The sequence below is a fragment of the Cervus canadensis genome, chromosome 18 (genome assembly GCF_019320065.1).
Source record: "Cervus canadensis isolate Bull #8, Minnesota chromosome 18, ASM1932006v1, whole genome shotgun sequence".
NCBI lineage: Eukaryota > Metazoa > Chordata > Mammalia > Artiodactyla > Cervidae > Cervus > Cervus canadensis.
In genome coordinates, this window is record NC_057403.1 from 9,230,888 (window position 1) to 9,254,553 (window position 23,666).

Here is a 23,666-nt window from a genome sequence, read left to right on the forward strand (position 1 = left end):
TCATAAAATAAAAGAAAAAACAGTATTTAATAGTTGAAAGCCACCTTACCAGGCAAGAATATCAGAAAAAGAGAAATAAAAATGTGTATGTTTTCAATCCAGGGCATTTAAGGGAGAAAAAGCAGACACAGCCTCTCACCTGGATCAGGACATTTACCTGAGAAGTTGCCATTTCCTCCTCTTTTTCCTCCTGCCCTGGGTCGTTTTCTCCTCAAGGTTATGGGTAAGAATCACCTCAGCATCGCGAGATTACACCTTCAAAGGCATCAGCACAGCTCCTTCACCTGCTCCCAACACCCCCACAGGCAGAAGGACCTTGAAAAGTGAGAGAGGCCAACCCCTCCTGTTCTTCATCTCAGGAGAGATTCAGGACAATCAGTTCCTCCGTGGAGACCAATCTAGGAATTGTTGTTGTTGTTTTTGTCTATACTTCTCTCTTCATATAAATTCCCCCAAATTCTGCTAACATGGGTGTGTGGGCTGCACTGACTTGCCCCTTTAAAGCCCTTGCAGAGCAGAACTTGCTGCCTCTCCGCTGATGAAGCCGGGCCTCAGCTCTCACAAATGGACCAGGAGCCACGTCCTTATCCCGGGTCCCCCCTTAGAATCCCCTGGAGCACTTCCTACACACCACGCTGATGCTCCCACAGGACCAAGAGAACTCTGTGGGGAGGGCACCAGGGAGGTCATTTCCTAACACTGGTCACATGATCCTGATGGGAAACAGATGGAAACCACTTGGCTAAAGATTGTTTTGGCTTCCCTGATGGCTCAGCTGGTAAAGAATCTGCCTGCAATGTGGGAGACCTGGGTTCGATCCCTCGTGGGAAGATTCCCTGGAGAAGGGAACGGCTGCCCACTCCAGTATTCTGGCCTGGAGAATTCCATGGACTGTATAGTCCCTGGGGTCGCAAAGAGTTGAACACAACTGACTGACTTGCACTTCACTTCACTTCAAAGATAGTTTCTGAACCGTTTCAGTATATCCAATCCCATGAGGTCAGAGCCTCTCTCGAAGAGGTTATGAATCTGTAGGTCGGAGGTGGGGCCATGAAATGAGTCTTCAGCAAGTTCCCCGTTTGTTCTGATGCTTCTCCCCCAAGACCCACACTCAGGAGCCCTGAGCTTCAGCCCTCACTCTCAGCACAGCTGAGACCTCTCAGGAGGGGAGGGTTTAGGGCAGGAATTTCTTGGAGAGGTCAAGTTTAGAACCAAGCAGAGAAAGCTGCAGTACTTGGGGTTCAGGCCTTCCTAAGTGACCCTGGGTGAAGTGCTGTGGGCTCCCCAGGCTGCGTGTGGATGGGTCCATTCAAACCAGAGGAGCAGGATTCTGGTGAGCACTGTGAGGGAGTCATTGAAGGGGGGCCAGTGAAGTAGGCCCTGGGGTTCAGCAAGACTGCTGATCTCAAGGAAGGGGTCATCTAGGGCAGGTGCTCATAGGACTGGCTGGTGTGAGTTCAAGGACCTGCAGGCTGCCTGCTCCCCAGACAGACGCTGAGGCAGCAACAGCATGGAGCAGTTCAGGGGAGCTCTCAACAGGACTCTGTATGATCCTTCTTATTAGAGCCGTCACCATGGCCCAGCAGTCATCAAAAGCAGAGAAAGATACACTGTAGAAATGATAGAAAATATATTCTCACATTATTTGAGGCTTCAGGGCAGTAAGGAAACTAATTGTTACAGATGCCATCTCTCTATGCTACCTAATGGTTTATTGTCACAATCTCTCCCCTGAACCTAAAAGAAGGTGACAGAGGTTAATGTTGGTGGTGGGTAAATCATTCATTCATTACACATCAACTTTATCACCAGAAACCATTCAGTTTTATTAATTAACATATATGAATATCACACACAGTCAGAATAAAACCTTCTACAATCCACTGTGTGATCTTGATGAAAATACAGACCAACAAGCATAGACAACGATATTCATTTGTCTGATACAATGATCTGAGAATTGTGACTTCTATGGTTACAAAATGGAGGCTAATCATTTAATAAACAAGATGTACACTAACTACATGACTTTTCTGGGAAGGGTTTCCCATACATTTGTAGGGTATCAGAGATGTTATTTCAAACATGTGAACTAATAGTCATGACTTCTGTTGATATTATAAAATTCATCAAGATTCCAGTGAACTGTCATTGTATTATCCTTAAAAAGCAAATAACATAACTATTGAAAATTTAGAACAACCCTTTGCCTTACTTTGATACATGGTTCCCTGAACACTTACATGATGGTGACCTACAGGGCTGTTTGAAGGAATGACAAACGCTGCCATTTAGACATTCAGTGTACAGTTACATTACAGCATCCTTCTAATGGAGAGTAAGTATAAATGATTTCTCCCTAGGAGAGAAGGACTCCTCTTATCTTTGAAGCAGCAACCTTTCAAAATGTTAAGTTGGCATACACTAGAAATGAAGCATAGCATGGAATCCTTTGAGAGTTTCATTACATTCATCTTGATTTTCAAACAATCTTAAATCATGTCTCTATCAACAGAATACATTGCTATTGATTGTACCTTTCTAAACACCAACCCTTCATCTGGTGACCCAGAGTAACATAACAATTTTCTATCTCTTTTACCTATGAATTACTATCTACAGTAATTCTCCTCCAGGAACTTCAGAAAAGAGGAATTGATGACATGCTTTCTTATACATTCTCTAATATTTATTCAATTTGGTTACTTTGCTATTTTTTTTAACCATCATTCACTTATCTTTCTTGTATAAACCCTCTCTGGTTTGTTTTCTCAACTGTATACTTGGGGTGAACCTCTTTCATCACTTATTACATGATTAGTGTTTCTCTCCAGTTTGTGCTCTGCATATACACTAAAGAAGCAGGGTGACGATACACAGCCTTGACTTACTCCTTTCCCAATTTGGAACCAGTCCATTTTCCATGTCCGGTTCTAACTGTTGCTTCTTGACCTGCATACAGGTTTCTCAGGGAGCGGGTAGGGTGGCCTGGTATTCTCATCTATTTAAGAATTTTCCACAGATTGCTGTGATCCACACAGTCAGACTTTAGCATAGTCAATAAAGCAGAGGTGGGTGCTTTTCTGCAATTCCCTTGCTTTTTCTGTCATCCAACGAATGTTGGCAATTTGATCTCTGATTTCTCTGCATTTTCTAAATCCAGCTTGCACATCTGGAAGTTCTCAGTTCACGTACAGTTGAAGGCTGGCTTGAAGGATTTCGAGCACTACCTTGCTAGCATGTGAAATGAGCAGAACTGTGCAGTGGTTTGAACATTCTTTGGCCTTGCCCTTCTTTGGGATTGGACTGAAAACTGACCTTTTCCAGTTTGGTGGCCATTGCTGAGTTTTCCAAAGTTGCTGGCATATTGACTGCAGCACTTTAGCAGCAGCATCTGAGATGGTTGGATGGCATCACCGACTCATCGGACATGAGTTTGAGCAAGCTCTGGGAGATGGTGAAGGACAGGGAAGCCTGGTGTGCTGCGGGTTGCAAAGAGTCAGATGCGACTGAACAAGTGACAAGTAGAGTCAAGGAATTAGAATTGATAGACATAGTGTCTGAAGAACTATGGACGAAAGTTTGCAACATTGTGCAGGAGGTGGTGACCATAATCATTCCCAAGAAAAGAAATGCAACAAGGCAAAATGGTTGTCTGAGAGGCCTTACAAATACCTGAGAAAAGAAGAGAAGCAAAAGGCAAAGGAGGAAAGGAAAGATACACCCATTTGAATGCAGAATTCCAAAGAATAGCAAGGAGAGATAAGAAAGTCTTCTTAAGTGATCAGTGCAAAGATACAGAGGAAAACAATAGAATGGGAAAGACTAGAGATCACTTCAAACAATTAGAGATACCAAGGAAACATTTCATTCAAAGATGGGCACAATAAAGAACAGAAACAATATGGACCTAATAGAAGTAGAAGATATTAAGAAGAGGTGGCAAGAATATACAGAAGAACTGTACAAAAAAGTTTTTTATGACATTGATAACCACAATGGTATAGTCACTCACCTAGAGCCAGATATCCTGGAGTGTGAAGTCAAGTGGACCTTAGAAAGAATTACTACCTATAAAGCTAGTGGAAGTGATAGAATTCCAGCTGAGCTATTTAAAATCCTAAAATATGCTGCTGCTAAAGTGCTGCAGTAAAGCTGATATCTCCACTGGAAGTTGCACAAACTCGTCTCTATACCATCACAGCTGTCTTTGTAAACTCAGCACCTTTAGAACGTCTGAGTGGACAAGTACGGCTTCCCCAGTCACAGTAGGTGTAGCTGTAGCAGCTGTAGACTTCGTAGGCTCCCACACTAGGGGGCAGGGCCAGGCCGGAGTCTGAGCTGCCCCCACAGCACCACAGCAGGTCCAGCTCCATGATGAATGCAATCCTGGGCCCTGACTTCAAGGATCTATGCTGGTGACCTGGTGAAAACAACATCTGAGAGGCACCAGGGCCATGTGCCAGGATACCCATGGTTGAGGTGGGGCCAAGGGCAGTGCCAACCAGGGTCACACGAGACTCACCCAATGGGTGAAAGTGACGCACAGAGCACATCCCAAGGGGAACATCCCTACAGCAGCAATCCTCAGGGGCTTCTCTCCCGGGGGTGTGCTCCAATCCCACCTGCCTCCACACAGATCAGGATCACAGCGAAGAAACAGATCTGGGGGCTCTGTTCCACCTACCAGGGCGCAGACCCACCACAGACAGGGCGGTGACAGCCACAGAGCAAAGGGGAAGCTCCCCTCAATATCCAGGGCAGGCTCGGGTCACAGAAACAGCAGTCAAAAGTCCATCAAGGGGCTAGGGCACAAACCTCTGGACCAACCTCACCCACCAGGGGACAGACACCAGGAGCAACAGGAACTAGGATCCTGCAGCCTGCAGAATGGAGACCACAAACACAGAAGATGTGACAAAATGAGAGGACAAAGAAGTGTGTTGTAGAGGAAGGAGCAAGATCAAAACCTGCTTAGATAAAAACTAAGTGAAGATGAGAGAGGCAATCAAATGATTACTTTTTGCTTAAACTCCTCTTAAACTGAGACACCAAACATTTTCACAAGTGCTAGGTGCCTACTAATCCTTTCATTTACTTCTTATCACCTGCGTTTTTATCTGAGAATGTTCTATTAGATGTTTGAATCTAAAAATCATAAATGATATGACATAGAACTACTGTCCTAGCAACATCCTTATATGAGGACATATAAGACAGAGTCCAGGGAAGCTCATGACGAACAAGATAAATTAACAAAGTAGTAGTTCTTAAGACATTAAATAAGAAGTGAGGCTTTAAAAATATGATGGATCTAAAAATAAAAAAATAATATGATGGAAACACATGGGACTCAACTCAGTACTCTTTGGAGACCTAACTGGGGAGGAAATCTAAAACAGAGTGGCTATATGTATGTATAATTGATAATGTTTTCTGTACAGCAGCAGAACTTTGTGAAACAGCTACTCCACTAAGAATTTAATAAAAAGATTTCTATATTTTATCAAAAAATCTTAACAGTTTGAAACAACCATTACAAATATGGAAAATGTTCTAAGTTCTTATGCCAATTTATTTTACAATTCTTTGAGGTAATTGAATATATTAAAGTGTTTTACCATTCAGGAATTGGGACAAATACACTTAGGTATTTAACATGAGTTCGTATAAAGAGAAGAGAAACTTTAAAGTAACCATGAGACTTTCATTTTCCCATTTTAGGGAGGTTTTGCTCTATGCAGTGAAGACATTACTTAAGTTTGAAATGAATAAGGTCATATCTGCAGTTTCCAGTGGATTGGAAACTATAAATCAGAAAAACAAACAAACAAAAAAAACAAACCTGTCCCAACTATTCCTAGGACTTTGGCAGTATATCTATGACTCCACTTACACAGTTCTGTTTAAAGGTAGAAACAAACTTTAAAAGGAGTATCATATAGTCACTCAGAAGTGTGCACAGTTTTCCTAGGATCCCCAAGAAATGAAAGAGCAGCCAACTCATGCAGGTTGTCACAGGCCAAGAGGAGAATTTTAGTTCTCACTGTGAGTGAGAAAAGCAATCACTGGAGATGAATTCATGAATGATTCAAGAGACAGAATGGGGCAGGTGATAGCCATCTATGACAGCAACAGAAATAAACCCAGACTTCTCCAAAAGCATTTCCACTGAAGCAGATCTTCCCAAACCACATGATACAGGATGACTTCCTCACTGATCCTCACAGAATCAACCATACGTATATATAGCCACTCTGTTTTAGATTTCCTTCCCAGGCAGGTCTCTCACTGTACCTCTCACCTGAGTCATCGGCTCCATCCATTCACACCTACCTGGGCATATGCCTGTTGTCTGCATTCTCCTTATATTCCTGAGATCCTTCATTTGCTCCAGAAAGGTGACCAAGTCTGGCTTAGGGACCACAAGACCTGTTCATCAGAGAAAGGAATATTTGTTGTGCTAGAGATTCATCAGTTTCCAATCCAATATGTATTCAGGCGAGAAGAGAATGCATGGGTGAATGTTAAAAGAACCCATGGAATGATTCCCCAAATACTTCCCCCCTACCCCAAATACTTTATTGAAAGTACCTATATAATGCTAACTAATACAAAATGTTAGGTCCTGAGATTCTGGTCAAGTGCCACTAAGGCAAAAGTAAGTAGTGGAAATGTGAAATTAAGAGAAGGTACAACTATTTAATACCACAGAACTTACACAATTACCAATGACCTAGAAGGAGGCAGATTACATAAAGGGAGATAAAGGTTACAAGCATCATGAATCATCATAACGAAGCCTTTCTTTCTAAACTCACAGATACTCATTTCCACCTACAAAGCAGAGATCTGAAACAAATGTGCGGAGCAGAAACTTTCAGAAGACATTCTAGAAATGAAGGAACCAAAACCCTGAGGTTTAGATAAGCGATTCTGGAAGGCAGTTGTCCTCACCCAAGGAAGCCAGGTTCCTATAGTTCTCTACCATCAGTCCGTGTACAAGTCCCGCTGACCGAAGTCCAGGCATTCCCACTCCTCTTGAGTGAAGTCTATGGCCACATCCCGGAAGGTCAGCCGCCCCTGAAATACAAAGTACATATACCATGTGGCCGTGGGAAGACTTCCTAATGTGACCCATGATGGAAACAGCAAGTTCAGAGACCTGGTTTTCCTTTAGGCGAGTGGCTGCTATTACACAAGAATATAACTTTTACACAGTAGTATTTTCTTTTTTGGGTGTTAATTCTAGAAAGTCTTGTAGAACTATTTAACTTCAGCTTCTTCAGCATTACTGGTCGGGGCATAGACTTGGATTACTGTGATATAGAATGGTTTGCCTTGGAAATGAACAGTGATCATTCTGTCTTTTTGAGATTGCATCCAAGTACTGCATTTCAGACTCTCTTGTGGACTATGATGGCTACTCCATTTCTTCTAAGGGATTCCTGCCCACAGTAGTAGATATAATGGTCATCTGAGTTAAATTCACCCATTCCAGTCCATTTTAGTTTGCTGATTTCTGAAATGTCGATGTTCACTTTTGCCATCTCCTGTTTGATTGCTTCCAATTTACCTTGATTCATGGACCTAACGTTCCAGGTTCCTATGCAATATTGCTCTTGACAGTATTGGACCTTGCTTCCATCACCAGTCACATCCACAACTGGATGTTGTTTTTGCTTTGTCTCTGGCTCTTCATTCTTTCTGGAGTTATTTCTCCACTGACCTCCAGTAGCATATAGGGCACCTACCAACCTGGGGAGTTCATCTTTTTGCCATTTCATACTGTTCATGGGGTTCTCAAGGCAGGAATACTGAAGTGTTTGGCCATTCCCTTCTCCAGTGGACTACATTTTGTCAGAACTCTCCACCGGATTTGGGTGGCCCTGCACAGCATGGCTCATAGTTTCATTAAGTTAGACAAGGCTATGATCCATGTGATTAGATTGGTTAGTTTTCCATGATTGTGGTTTTCAACCTGTCTACCTTCTGATGGAGAAGGATAAGAGGCCTATGGGAGCTTCCTGATGGGATAGACAGACTGAGGGGGAAACTGGGTCTTGTTCTGGTGGGCAGGGCCATGCTCAGTTATTCTTGAATCCAATTTTCTCTTGATGGGTGGAGCTGTGTTCCCTCCCTGCTATTTACCTGGGGTCAAACTATGGTTGGTTTCCCTGGTGGCTCAGATGGTGAAGCATCTGCCTGCAATGTGGGAGACCTGGGTTTGATCCCTGGGTTGGGCAGATCCCCTGGAGAAGGAAATGGCAACCTACTCCAGTACTCTTGCCTGGAAAACTCCATGGACAGAGGAGCCTGGTAGACTATAGTCCATGGGGTCACAAAGAGTAGGACACGACTGAGTGACTTCACTCACTAAACTATGGTTGAGGTAATGAAGATAATGGTGACCTTCCTCAAAAGATCCCATGCATGCACTGCTAGTCTGTGCCCCCAACCCTGCAGCAGGCCACCACCAACCTTCTAGAATTAACACCCCCAAAAATGTACTTTTCATTATAGGGGACTGGAATGCAAAAGTAAGAAGTCAAGAAACACCTGGAGTAACAGGCAAATTTGGCCTTGAATGCAGAATGAAGCAGGGCAAAGGCTAATAGAGTTCTGCCAAGGGAATGCACTGGTCATAGCAAATGCCCTATTCCAACTACACAAGAGAAGACTCTACACATGGACATCACCAGATGGCCAAAACTAAAATCAGATTGATTATATTCTTTGCAGCCAAAGATGGAGAAGCTCTATACAATCAGCAAAAATAAGACTGGGAGCTGACTGTGGTTCTGATCATGAACTCCTTTTTGCCAAATTCAGACTTAAATTGAAGGAAGCAGGGAAAACCACTGGACCATTCAAGTATGACCTAACGATTATACAGTGGAATGGGAAATAGATTTAAGGGACTAGATCTGATAGACAGAGTGCCTGATGAACTATGGATGGAGGTTCGTGGTGACATTGTACAGGATGATCAAGACCATCCCCAAGAAAAAGAAATGCAAAAAGGCAAAATGGCTGTCTGAGGAGGCCTTACAAATATCTGTAAAAAGAAGAGAAACCAAAAGCAAAGGAGAAAAGGAAAGATATACCCATGTGAATGCAGAGTTCCAAAGAATAGCAAGGAGAGATAAGAAAGCCTTCCTCAGCAATCAATGCAAAGAAATAGAGGAAAACGACAGAATGGGAAAGACTAGAGATCTCTTCAAGAAAATGAGAGATACCAAGGGAACATTTCATGCAAAGATGGGCTCGATAAAGGACAGAAATGGTATGGACCTAACAGAAGCAGAAGATATGAAGAAGAGGTGGCAAGAATACACAGGAGAACTGTACAAAAAAAGAACTTCATGAGCCAGATAATCATGATGGTGTGATCACTCACCTAGAGCCAGATATCCTGGAATGTGAAGTCAAGTGGGCCTTAGAAAGCATCACTTCAAACAAAGCTAGTGGGGTGATGGAATTCCACTTGAGCTATTTCAAATCCTAAAAGATGATGCTGTGAAAGTGCTGCACTCAATATGCCAGCACATTTGGAAAACTCAGCAGTGGCCACAGGACTGGAAAAGGTCAGTTTTCATCCCAATCCCTAAGAAAAGCAATGCCAAATAATGATCAAAGTACTGCACAACTGCACTCATCTCACATGCTAGCAAAGCAATGCCCCAAATTCTACAAGTCAAGTTTCAACAACGTGAACCATGAACTTCCAGATGTTCAAACTGGTTTTAGAAAAGGCAGAGTAACCAGAGATCAAATTGCCAGCATCCGCTGGATGATCGAAAAAGCAAGAGAGTTGTGCTTGTGCTTCCTCAAGCGACATAGAAAAAGCATCTATTTCTGCTTTATTGACTATACCAAAGCCTTTGACTGTGTGGATCACAATAAACTGTGGAAAATTATGAAAGAGATGGGAATACCAGACCATCTGACTTGTCTCTTGAGAAACCTGTATGCAGGTTAGGAAGCAACAGTTAGAACTGGACATGGAAGAAGAGACTGGCTCCAAATGGGAAAAGGAGTGCGTCAAGCTGTATATTGTCACCCTGCTTATTTAACATATATGCAGAGTATATCATGAGAAAACTGGGCTGGAAGAAGCACAAGCCAGAATCAAGATTGCCGGGAGAAATATCAATAACCTCAGATATGCAGATGACACCACCCTTGTGGCAAAAAGTGAAGAGGAACTAAAAAGCCTCTTGATGAATGTGAAGGAAGAGAGTGAAAAAGTTGACTTAAAGCTCAACATTCAGAAAACTAAGATCATGGCGTCTGGTCACATCACTTCATGGGAAATAGATGGGGAAACAGTGGAAACAGTGTCAGACTTTATTTTTGGGGTCTCCCAAATCACTGCAGATGGTGATTGCAGCCATGAAATTAAAAGACACTTACTCCTTGGAAGGAAAGTTATGGTCAACCTGGATAGCACATTTAAAAGCAGAGACATTACTTTGCTAACAAAAGTCCCGCTAGTCAAGGCTGTGGTTTTTCCGATAGTCATGTATGGATGTGAGAGTTGGATGGTGAAGAAAACTGAGCGCCGAAGAGCTGTTGCTTTTGAACTATGGTGTTGGAGAAGACTCTTGAGAGTCCCTTGGACTGCAAGGAGATCCAACCAGTCCATCCCAAAGGAGATCAGTCCTGGGTTTTCATTGGAAGGATTGATTTTGAAGCTGAAACTCCAGTAGTTTGGCTGCCTCATGCAAAGAGTTGACTCATTGGAAAGGACCCTAATGCTGGGAAGGATTGGGGGCAGGAGGAGAAGGGAAAAACAGAGGATGAGATGGCTGGATTGCATCACCGACTCGATGGACATGGGTTTCGTTTTACTCCGGGAGTTGGTGATGGACAGGGAGGCCTGGCGTGCTGTGATTCATGGGTTCGCAATGAGTCGGACATGACTGAGTGACTGAACTGAACTGAACTGAATATATCTTTCTGACAGGTTTTCAGAGTCTTCAATGTGCAACAGAAATAATTGAAAATGAATAATGTTGCTGTTGTGTCGTTTGACAAATATTTTAACAGACATTCTTTAAAGGGCAGAGCCGAAATTTTATTTCACTTGATGGACTCTAGACTTTAATAAAACACAGACAAATATACAGAGACAACTCTAATGAAAGTTAATAGAAACTTCTGTATTTGTAAATCATACTAAAAACGAGAAAAATGTTAGTTACTCCGTTGTGTCCTACTCTTTGGGACCCCAGGGACTATAGCCTGGCAGGCTTCTCTGTCCATGGGAGTCTCCAGGCTAGAATACTGGAATGGGTAGCCATTCCCTTCTCCAGGTGATCTTAGGGAAAAAAAAAAAAAGAAAAATTTGATGTAATCATGCTAACATGTTTATACACAGAGACGTATACTACAATGAGATTACATACTCAGTAATAGTAATAGAGAAAAACTGTCATGTCAACAATATCAGGATAATTTCTAACTGATTAAAAATATACATAAATATTTGAGGATGATATTATTTTAATTTTTAAAAATAGACTAGGGTACAGACATATACAACGATATAAAATAAAGTGGAGCTCTGGTTCCGAATTTCTAAATTTCCTGGAAGCCTGTATCATTTGCACTGAACTATATTTTAGAACTTGACACAGGGGAAGAAAAAGAAAACAAAAAACAACCAACCACTTAACACTGTTGAACTTAGATTAGCACTAATATGATTCTTGTAAACATTTTGGAAAATACAGAAATAGGATGAAACTATGTCTGTGATGTGAGCATGGAGTGGACTGGAAATAGTAAGACCGAGGCTTGAGTGATGAAAACCCCCACTCCCCAAACCCAGCATCTCTCCTAAACACATGCGAGTGTTGTCAACTACAAGCTGGCACTTGCCAAGAGTATTGCCAGCAACCGAACAACAACAAGGGCGTTTGTCATCTGCCTCTGTGGAAAAGGAACCCTATGGTGCTTCAAGTGTTGACTGCAACCGCCCTGAGGGGGTTCAGGTTGCACTGAGGCACTCTGCTCCAGGGAATCTGGTGGAACAGGTCTTTAGAGAGTTAGATATTTTCAGGAGCTGATTTCATGATCCCAATCCTTGCATCTCTTCATATCTGTGTGGGCTGGGCTTAGTCACTTAGTTGTACTCTGTCTGTGGGCATTCTCCAGGCAAGGATACCAGAGTGGGTTGCCACGCCCTCCTCAAGGGGATCTTCCCAACCCATGGATCAAACCAAGGTCTCCCGCATTGCAGGCAGATTCTTTAGCATCTAAGCCATCAGAGAAGCCCCTTCACATCTAGAAAAGCACTAAATCACTGAACGGCGACATCAGCTCCTCACGACTGGCAGAAAAGCTTTTCTAAAGTAAATGCTTGACTGCACTGAACTCCCCCTTCACTAAAATCTTATCTACTGACCTTCCCCGCTGCCCCTTTAGTGCAGTCTCTGAGAGTTATCTGAGGTGCTGTCTCCTGGGTTGCTGTCCTTATTTTGCTCTAAATAAAACTTAACTCACAATTCTCAAGTTGTGTGTCTGTTTTAGCCAACAGTGTTCATTGTTCAAAGCGAAGAGAAACCAAGATGATAAAGAGTTTCCCACTAACTGTGATAGTTGCACATATCCCTCAGTTTTTCTTTCCAAGACACTTTTTGAAGACAGAAAAAGAAAGAAAAAGAAATGCACTGGAATCTCACAGAAGCACCTGAACCAGTGAACATCTGAGGTCATGGGATAAGAAGTACATGGAAAAATACGTTATCACTGCCAGGTATTTTAGCAATATTATGAAAACCGTGATCTCAACCTACTATGAAAAATATCCATTTTATGCAAATTCTACTGCATATATACCTCACATGATCTGGAAACTAATAGTACATTTAATAGTAAGTTTTTCTTATCGATATAGAGGCTAGTCATTGTACTTTTTTCATTTCTGAAAATTTTCTGAAAAGTTCTAAACTGCTGAGTTCACTCTACTTTAAGGGCATTTTAAACTCCTGTTCTAAAGAACTGAATTGCATCCACATGTAAACTCATCGTGGCATTTCCCCGACTTCCCTAGGATCCCAACGCCGAACCACATTCCAACGGGAGTCTCAGACACCTGTGTTCATCTCTCACAAAGGGAATATATTCACCAGTTGAAAGTCACTAATTCATGTCGAGGATTCATCAGGACAGAAAGAAGAAAAGGCTGTGGGACACAAGCGAGAAGCAGGCTAAAGAGCCGGTCTTCACGATTATGAGGAAAAAAGACAAAAGAGGAAGTTGACAACAAATCCCCAGGGAGAAAAACTGGACTCAGAGAAGTAAAGTGTGAGGCTGCCAGAGTTAATACCATGACGGGCGGCCTGGACCTAAGTTTTAGCTTCCCCCGAAATGGTAAGATTCCCTACCCCCATCAGGTAACCTGGAGCCAGCCAATCAATATGCGCCCAGTAAGAACAAAGGGAGAGCTGAAAAGCCCGCCAAAGTCTGTACCGATAGAATTACTTTGCAAACATGTAACCAATCCGCTTAAGCCAGCTACTAACCGCTTTTGCATATCTTATAAATTTGTGTACCAAGCTTGAGCTCGGCGCTTTCTGACCCTGCACCACTGTGATGTTTGTGGCAGAGAGCCCTGGCTCGAGACAGTAATAAACTTCCCTTTTTGCGAGTTGCATTGTCTTGGAAGCCTTCTCTCTTCCCGCTCGGGGATTCGGACATCGGGCATAACATAAAGGTTTGCGGATTCTCAGTCCAGGCATTTCAGGAGGAAAAGCAGACACAGCCCCAGACCCGGGACAGGACGTTTACCTGAGAAGCTGCCATTCCCTCCTCTTCTTCCTCCTGCTGTGTCTCTTCTGGGGATATTATGCAGCAAAAACACGTCTACATATTGAGAAAACAGCATCCACACAGCTCTTTCACCTGCAACTGCTGCAGTGAAAAAGAAGAAAGAGTTTTCTTGTTTCTCTCTCCCTTTCCCGAGCTCTTTGGTCACTTTCTCTGTTCCTGAGCTGTAGTGGGTAATCAAGATGAAGCTGAATCACATCCTGGGTTTGGTGCTCATTTTTCCCCACTCTCTTTGCAGACTACCCCTGCTATTTGTTCTCTTATTTTTCACATTAGAGAGAGCAGGCCACAGAACAATTCACAAGAGAACATGGACCCAACTTCCGAGCAACCTGACTCTGACTCTGAGGACGTTTAAAACTATGCAGGAGGCAGACCTTCCAGGAGCCCTGAGCTTGAGCCCTCAGCTCTGCCAGCCCCAGAGCTCTGGAGGGAGGATTTAGGGCGGGAACTTCTAGAAACAAAGAACCTCAGCCTGATTCCCTGGGGAGGGGCTCTTTCTCGGATGGGTGTGGCCCTGCCAGGCCTGTGCCCTTGGGGGAGGGGAGGGGAGGGGTGAGTGTTTGGTGGGAATCACCTGGGGGCCCTGGGTTCCTGCAAGGCTTTGCTCTCAGGATTCTAGGAAAGATGGCCTGAGTCCTTAGGTTTGTTGTTGTTGTTTTTACTCCCTTCTGTAACCTGGGGACACTGGTTTTCACAAAATGATTTGCACTGTGAACACCTCTGTGCAGGTGGGGGGCCTCCTACTTCAGAGACAAGGGGCCTGGAGGTGTTTCCATCACAGCTTTCTTTAAAAATAAACCAGAGGCAGCAGTGGACCTTGGGTTAACAGTCTATGGGCAGGGACAGATGCCTTTCAAAATGATGCCCTAAAAGCTATCTGATGACCAACCAAAGAAATAATGATCAGTGTTATGTCATTAGTGAACTTACCCATAAATTAATACATGAAAGGGATTCTCTGGTGGTTCAGATGATCAAGAGTCTGCCTGCAAAATGGGAGACCCAAGTTTGATCCCTGGGTCAGGAAGATCCCCTGGAGAAGAAAATGGCAACCTTCTCCAGTATTCTTGCCTGGAGAATCGATGGATGGAGGAGCCTGGAGGGCTACAGTCCATAGGGTTACAAAGAGTCAGACACGACAGAACGACTTCACTTTCACTTTCAACACAGAAAAATGTTGCTGCTCTACCTCATGTTTGTATTTCTAGGTTTTATGAATCATCTGCTACAGTTTGTTCTCTGCTCTTTTTAAATAGCTCTATTCTCTCACATCTTTCAGGGGTAACTGAGTAAGGAAAAATTAAATAGAGGAGCATATCCATTTTTCCAATAGTGTCTATTCTAAAATGTATTCAGTGTGCATGTACCAGTACCAATATCTTAGATGATTCAGTTTCACAGCAGAAATGAGAGTAAGGTACAGAGATTTCCCATATACATCCTGTTCCCACACATAGACAATCTCCCGACTTTTCTTTCCCCACCTGAAGATACCTTTGTGGCACTGATGAATCTACGCAGACATTACATAAAGTTTCTAGTTTCACCTCATGTTTGTCTTTTAGGGATGTGTACAGACATCCTGGAATGCGAAGTCAAGTGGGCCTGAGGAAGCATCACTACAAACAAAGCTAGTGGACGTGATGGAATTCAAGCGGAACTATTTCAAATTTTAAAAGATGATGCTGTGAAAGTGCTGCACTCGATATGCCAGCAAATTTGGAAAACTCAGCAGTGGCCACAGGACTGGAAGAGGTCAGTTTTCATTCCAATTCCAAAGAAAGGCAATGCCAAAGCATGCTCAAACTACCACACAATTGAACTCATCTCACAGGCTAGCAAAGTAGTGTTCAGAATTCTCCAAGCCAGGCTTCAACAATACGTGAACCACGAGCTTTCAGATGTTCAAGCTCGTTTTAGAAAAGGCAGAGGAGTCAGCTATCAAATTGACAACATCTGGTGGATCATCAAAAAAGCAAGAGATTTCTGAAGAAACATCTATTTCTGCTTTTTTGACTATGCCAAAGCCTTTGACTATGTCGATCACAATCAACTGGAAAATTCTGAAAGAGATGGGAATAACAGACCACCTGACCTGCCTCTTGAGAAATCTGTGTGCAGGTCAGGAAGCAACAATTAGAACTGGACATGGAACAACAGACTGGTTCCAAATAGGAAAAGGAGTACGTCAAGACTGTCTATTGTCACTGTCATTATTTAACTTCTATGCAGAGGACATCATGAGAAAGGCTGGGCTGGAAGAAGCACAAGCTGGAATCAAGAGTGCCATGAGAAATATCAGTAACCTCAGATATGCAGATGACACCACCCTTATGGCAGAAAGTGAAGAACTAAAGATCCTCTTGATGAAAGTGAAAGAGGAGAGTGAAAAAGATGGCTTAAAGCTCAACATTTAGCAAACTAAGATCACGGAAATTGGTCCCATCACTTCATGGCAAATAGATGGGGAAACAGTGGAAACAGTGACAGACTTTATTTTTGGGGACTTCAAAATCACTGCAGATGGTGACTGCAGTCATGAAATTAAAAGATGCTTACTCTTTGGAAAGAAAGTTATGACCAACCTAGACATCATACTAAAAAGGAGAGACCTTACATTGCCAACAAAGGTCTGACTAGTTAAGGCTATGGTTTTTCCAGTGGTCCTATATGGATGTGACAGTTGGACTATAAAGAAAGCTGAGCACCCAAGAATTGATGCTTTTGAGCTGTGGTGTTCGAGAAGACTCTTGAGAGTCACTTGGACTTCAAGGAGATCCAACCAGTCCATCCTTAAGGAGATCAGTCCTGGGTTTTCATTGGAAGGACTGAGGTTGAAGCTGAAACTCCAATACTTTGTCCACCTGATGTGAAGAACTGACTCATTGGAAAAGATGCTGACACTGGGAAAGATTGAAGGTGGGAGGAGAAGGGGACAACAGAGGATGAGATGGTTGGATTGCATCACCAACTCAATGGATATGAGTTTGAGTTAACTCTGGGAGTTGGTGATGGACAAGGAGGCCTGGCGTGCTGTGGTCCACGGGGTCTCAAAGAGTCAGACATGACTCAACAACTGAACTGACTGACTCTATGGGTCTGGGCAAATTTATAACTTGTGTCCATTACAACAGTTTAACACAATGATTTCATGGTCCTGAACTCAGGGTATTCATAGCCCCTCCTTTAAAACCCATGGCAACCCCTGACCATTTTAATCTCTTCTACATTCCTGACTAGATTCTCAAGTGGCTCTGTGGTAAAAAATCCACCTGTCATTGCAGGTGACCCAAGTGATGTAAGTTCAATTATTGGGTAAGGAATTTCCTGGAAAAAGAAATTAACACCGACTCCAGTGTTCTTTCCTGGGAAATCTCATAGACAGAGGTACCTGGCAGGCTACAGCCCATTGGGCCCCAAAGACTCAGACATAGTGGAGCACATAAGAACATTTACCTACACCAAAATACCATATTGTAAAAATCATACTTTTTGTAGCATTTTCCGATGGGCTTCCTTCACATAGTAAAATGCATGGAATGATCATCCATGTATTTTACACCTTGAAAGTTTAATACAAAAAAGCTTAATATCTGCACTTCTAGCCTGCTTATTAAATAGGTTCACCAATAACATTTTCTAGATTCATATACATATATAGGATTAATACCATATAGGTTAATACCATATTTTCACGAATGTAGAGATTAGACCTGTGGACACAGTGGTAGAATGAGAGGGGGCCCAATTGAGAGAATAGCCTTGACATTTGTTCACCACAATGTGTAAAACAGGTAGCAGGTGGGAAGCTGCTCCATAGCACAGAGAGCTCAGCGCGGGGCTCTGTGATGGCTAGAGGGGTGAGACGGAGATCGCGGGAGGAAGGTTCAAGAGAGAGTGGGTGTACATATACCTATGGTGATTGATGAAGTTGTCCAGCAGAATCTAACACAACATTGTAAAGCAATTATATTCCAAAAAATATCTATTCATCTCAAAAGAAAAAAGAAAAACCAGACATAACGCAGTGCTTAGGAACCCCCCTGACAGTGCGGGGACCTCGGGCCTCATCCCTAGTCCAGGAATACCCCACGCGCTCTGGGAAGAGGAAGCCTGTGCGCCTCAGCTGGTGAGGCTGGGTGGGAGGGCGACTTGGTCCTTTAGATGGGCACGAGGCAAAAGAGAGATGCTCAGCATCACTAAACAATAAGAAATGCAGAGCAAACCGACAGTGATACACCACCTCCTGACAGTCAGAATAACAACTAGCAGAAAGCCCACTAATAATGTCATAAACGCGGAAGAGGCTTGGAGATCAGGGAACCTCCTGAATGGCTGGAGGGAGTGTAAGCGGGTGCAGTCACTTGGGAGGACAGGGTGGAAGTTCCTTAAAAACATAACCTCCTGACATTTAAGGAAATGAATTCCCAGAATAGTAGACAAAATAGATTAATTGAGAAATTTATAAGATTTGCAGTTTTAGTAAACCATCTGCACTTCTGAAATGAGCGGTTGTGGCCTAGCATTTTTAAATCCTTTGAGTAAATGTGTATGAATACACACACACTCACATGTTCCTTGTGTTTCTCACGACTAGCATTTATACCTTCAGATATTTATTTATTCTATTCAATGTATGTTATATAAATTATATAACATATATACTTTCAAATATTTATATATTGCCTTCAATGTATGTCACAGCCATGAGAAAACTGTTCCTTTAAGCCAAGGCAAGAAACATGTGGTAAGAAGTAAACAGGGTCAAATATTATAAATCTTAGTTCAGAATTTTACCATCATGGCTTTTTTTTTTTCATTTTTTTTTTCCATCATGGCTTTTAAGTATTCTTGTGACAAATGTTAAATTTACATTTGCTTAAATGAGCCCATGAAAAGTCTTACTTAGCTCAACAGAAGAACAAAGGACAACCGAAGCAGGTGAGTTCAGGACTCTAGGTCCTGAGAGAATTCACAGCAAGCTCTGAGTGAGATCAAGGATAGAAGTGAGCAGAGAAAGAGGCAGTAATTGGGGTTCAGGTTTTTATAAGAGGCCCTGGGTGAAGTGCTGTGGGCTCCCCAGGCTGAATGTGGATGGGTCCATTCAGACCAAAAGGACTAGGATTTTGGTGGCTCTGTGAGGGTGGCATTGAAGGGGAGCTTGTGAAGTAGCCCTGGGGTTCAACAAGCCTGCTGGTCTCAAGGAAGGGGGTCTTCTGGTGCAAGTGCTCACAGGACTGGCTGGTGTGAGTTCAAGGACCTGCAGGCTGCCTGCTCCCCAGACAGATGCTGAGGCAGCAACAGCATGGAGTAGTTCAGGGGAGCTCTCAACAGTACTCTGTATGATCCTTCTTATTAGAACCGTCAATATGTCCCTGTGGTTAAAGAGGGGAAAAGTACAATGGAGAAATGATGGGAAATACATGATCTAATGATTTGAAACTTAAGGGCAGGAAGGAAACTAATTGTTACAGACTTCACCCATCTATGCTACCGAAGAGTTTCTCGTTAGGTATTCTTTCCTGCAACCTTCAATTGCTAGGCTAACACTTCATTCATTACATACCAACATTTACACAAGAAACCATTCAGGTTTATTGATTAACATGTATGCTTATCACACACAGAATAAAACCTTTTACACTCCGCTATGAAACTTTGGTTAAAATATAGATTATAAGCATAAACAATGATAATCTTTCCCCTGATACAATGATCTGAGAACTGTGATTTCTATGTTTACGAAAGGGAGGCTAATCATTTAAGAAGACGTACACTAATTACATGACTTCTCTGGGAAGGGTTTTCCGTACATTTCTAGGGTAGCAGAGATGTCTTTAATTGAAATACGTCAGCTGATATTCATGACTTCTGTTCATATAATAAAATACATCAAGATTTTAGTGAACTGTCATTATATTTTACTTTAAAAGCAAGTGATTGTGAAGTAATTAGCCTCCAACTAATTAAAAAAAAAAAAAAAAGAAAATCTATATCTTACTAAAAAAAAAAAGCAAGTGATGTAGCTATTGAAAATGGACATCTTACTTTAATCTGTGGAATTCTTCCCTGAACACTTACATCATGGTGACTTACAGGGATGTGTGACATGAATGCCAAACACCACCATTTAGATGTTCACTGCACATGTTACATTCCTGTGTCCTTAATCTTATAATGGAGAAAAATGTAAATGTTTTCTTCCTAGATAGAAGGTCTTCTCTCATCTTTGAGGTAGCAACCATCAAAAACATAACTTTGCATGCACACTAGAAATGAAGTGTAGCATAGAGTAATTTGAGAATTCAGTTACATTCATTTTGGTTTTCAAATAATCACAAATCATGTCAATATCAACAAACATACATAGCTAGTAACTGTACATGACTAAACATCACCTCTTCATCTTGTGATCCATACTAACATATCAATTTTCTATCTATTTTAACTATGAATCACTATCTACAATATTTCTCCCTAAGAGAAATGTCAGAAAACAGAATTTATGAGATACTTTCTAGTATGCATTTCCTGATATTTATTTAGATTTGATTTTTTTTATAAATACTTTCCTACATTTTCTTTACATCATTCCATATCTTTCTTATATAAATAAGTCTTTTGTCTCCTGAATTGTATGTTCAGGACAAACCTCTTCCATGTCTTACTTCATTACTAGGGTTTCCCTCCAGGACATGCTCTCTGATGTCCAGTGAGGTGAGAGAGCTGATTAAAGCCTTTGCAGGTTTCCTTACATTTATGAGATTTCCTTCAGTATGAATTATCTGATGGTAAGTAAGACCAATGTGCTGGGTTAATGTCTTTGTCACAATCCTTACATTTATAAGAATTCTCTTCAGTATGAATTCACTCGTGTTTAGTAAGAGTTGCATAGTGACTGAAAACTTTTCCACATTCTTTATATTATTAAGGTTTCTCTCCAGTATGAATTCTCTGATGGCGAGTAAGAACTTTGTGGTGCCTAAAGCCTTTGCCACAATCCTTACATTTATAAGGCTTCTCTCCAGTATGAATTCGCTGGTGTTGAGTAAGAGTAGGGTGTTGACTAAAGTCTTTTCCACATTTTTGACATTTATAAGGTTTCTCTCCAGTGTGAATTCTCTGATGGCAAGTAAGGCCTGAGTGCCAGCTAAAGCCTTTGCCACAATCCTTACATTTATAAGGCTTCTCTCCAGTATGAGCTCTCTGATGGGATATAAGGCCTGAGTGCCGGCTAAAGCCTTTGCCACAATCCTTACATTTATAAGCCTTCTCTCCAGTATGCATTCGCTGGTGTTGAGTAAGAGTTGCGTATTGACTGAAAGCTTTTGCACATTCTTGACATTTATAAGGTTTCTCTCCAGTGTGAATTCTCTCATGGCAAGTAAGACCTCCTCGTTGAAGAAAGCCTTTGCCACACTCCTTACATTTATAAGGCTTCTCTCCAGTATGAGCTCTCTGATGGTACATAAGGCCTGAGCCCTGCCTAAAGTCTTTGCCACAATCCTTACATTTATAACCCTTTTCTCCAGTATGAATTCGCTGGTGTTTATTACAATTTGCCTGTTGACTGAAAGCTTTTCCACATTCTTGACATGTATATGGTTTCTCTCCAGTGTGAATTCTCTGATGGCAAGTAAGACCTGAGAGCTGGCTAAAGCCTTTGCCACAATCCTTACATTTATAAGGCTTCTCTCCAGTATGAGCTCTCTGATGGTAGATAAGGCCTGAGGCCCGGCTAAAGTCTTTGCCACAATCCTTACATTTATAAGGCTTCTCTTCAGTATGAATTCGCTGGTGTTTACTAAGAGTTGCATATTGACTGAAAGCTTTTCCACATTCTAGACAATTATAAGGTTTCTCTCCAGTGTGAATTCTCTGATGGCAAGTAAGATCTCTGTGTTGAATAAAGCCTTTGCCACAGTCCTTACATTTATAAGGCTTCTGGCCAATATGGATTCGCTGATGTTGACTAAGTTTTGAACTCTGATTAAACGCTTTGTCACATTCTGTACATTTGAAAGTGTTCCATCCTGTAGGAATTTCCCTATGTTTACGTAGGTTGAGTATGTTAGCAAAGACTTTCTCACATTTCTTACACTTGTAGTTTTTCTGTGGATTCTGAATACTCTGCTGTTGAATAAGTTCTGAAGACTGATTAGACACATCATATTCACTACGATTGTAAGTCTTCTCTCCAGTATGTGTACTCTTATTTAGTGAAAGACCTGATGCCTGATAAAAGATATTCCTACCTGTATTACTTTTAGAATCCTTATCTGAAGATTGAGGTGCCTGATGTTTCCTAAGATCAGAGTCTTGTTCAATGTTATATCCACTGTCATTGCATGAACAGTTTCTTGCTCCATCATAAATACTCTGTAAACTATTGGGGTTGGAGCTCCTACTTAAGGCCAGACTCGTGTTATTACACATGAAAAGTTGTTTTATATTAACCCTATCATGATATGTATCAAACAGTGATGGCTGAATTAAGTCTCTTCCATTATTATCAACATTACACATTTTGGATTGGAGAGAACCTGTCTGTTGGTGGAAGAATAATGACCCGCTGCTCACAGATCCCTCAAGTTGATTATATTGTGAGTTTTCCCCATCATTTGTAAACTTCTCCTTTTCAGACGTGGTTGAATGTATGTGTGATCGAAGTCTATGTTCAGAGTGGTCTGAACGAGCATTTGAAGTAGAGACTGGATGACCTTCCAGATTTTCCACATTTCCCCTCAGGGAACGTGTGTGTTTCAAAAACTGATGTGAGTCATTGCTTACAAAGATACACTGCGTGGCAGACGGTGATGACTGAAACGGGTGCTTTCCCCAATTTGACTCCCAGTGCTCATTTCTTCTGAGAGTCATGTCCACAGTATGTGAAACGGTCTCAATTTCTTTATGTCCATGTAAACATCCTCTCAGTCTGTCACATACCCTTGTATGTCCCCAGTCTTTGGTTAAATGTTCATTTCCGAGGTGAGCTCTTTCATATAGGTTTGCTTTTTGGATTAAATTTTCAAACCTTGGATTCTTTGACATCAAACCATGGGTGTTGTGAGAAAACAGACCTAAAAGATACCAAATAGAAGCTTTCTTATCTACTATTCTCAGTGAATATCCTTGAAGATTTAGAGAAAATGGGGACCCAAGGATCAAGATGCCAGAGGATTAGGCAGATTGGAGTTCATCTCTCTCCACAAATGCATCAAGAATACATCAGAATTGGAAGAATTCTCACAGAGCCCCCTCTGAACACTAGCAAAGAACCTACACCACCTAAAAGGACAAGAAAGATTCCTGCTGAGCCAGGTAGGACCAAAAAAGAAGAAGGAGAAGGAAGAGGAGAGGAACTGGGATGGGACCTGTAATCTTGGGGGGATCTGAAGACAGAAGAGGTGTCCACATCCGGGGGAGCCCCTCACTGGGGGAGCCCAGTTTGGACAGAAGGAGAGCCTCATTCTCTGTGGAGGAGAACATGGCAACCCGCGTGTGGCAGAGGGGAGTGAGAGCTGCAGATGGGGTGCTGACCCTGCCCTGCCCACCCAGCCTGAGAGGGTGTCCACCTCAAGGGTGTCCACCACTGCAGACGAGGGCTGGGTGCTGGAACGTGGGCTTTGGGGAGCAGACCCAGGCAGAGGACTGCGGTTGGCCATGAGGAGACATCCTGAGGGGACGGGAGGGAGGGAGGAGCTCTGCAAATGGGACGCTTGTGGAGGAAGCCTGCACCACCAAAGCGCAGAGCGCCATTGTTGAGTGAGGCCCAAAGGGAAGAACCCCACCGCAGCCTCTCTCCCCCGTGCTGGCCCCTCATCCCT

General features: G+C 42.4%; 1 protein-coding gene across 1 annotated transcript in view; it reads right to left on the reverse strand.

Moving 5' to 3' along the window:
* LOC122420579 (zinc finger protein 420-like) overlaps positions 1-23,666 on the reverse strand; it is a 114,802-nt gene that overhangs the window by 76,421 nt on the left and 14,715 nt on the right. Inside the window, exon 5 of the mRNA XM_043435826.1 lies at positions 20,829-22,919. Within this exon, the coding sequence (XP_043291761.1) occupies positions 20,829-22,919 (2,091 nt within the window). The remainder of the gene's footprint in view (positions 1-20,828; positions 22,920-23,666) is intronic.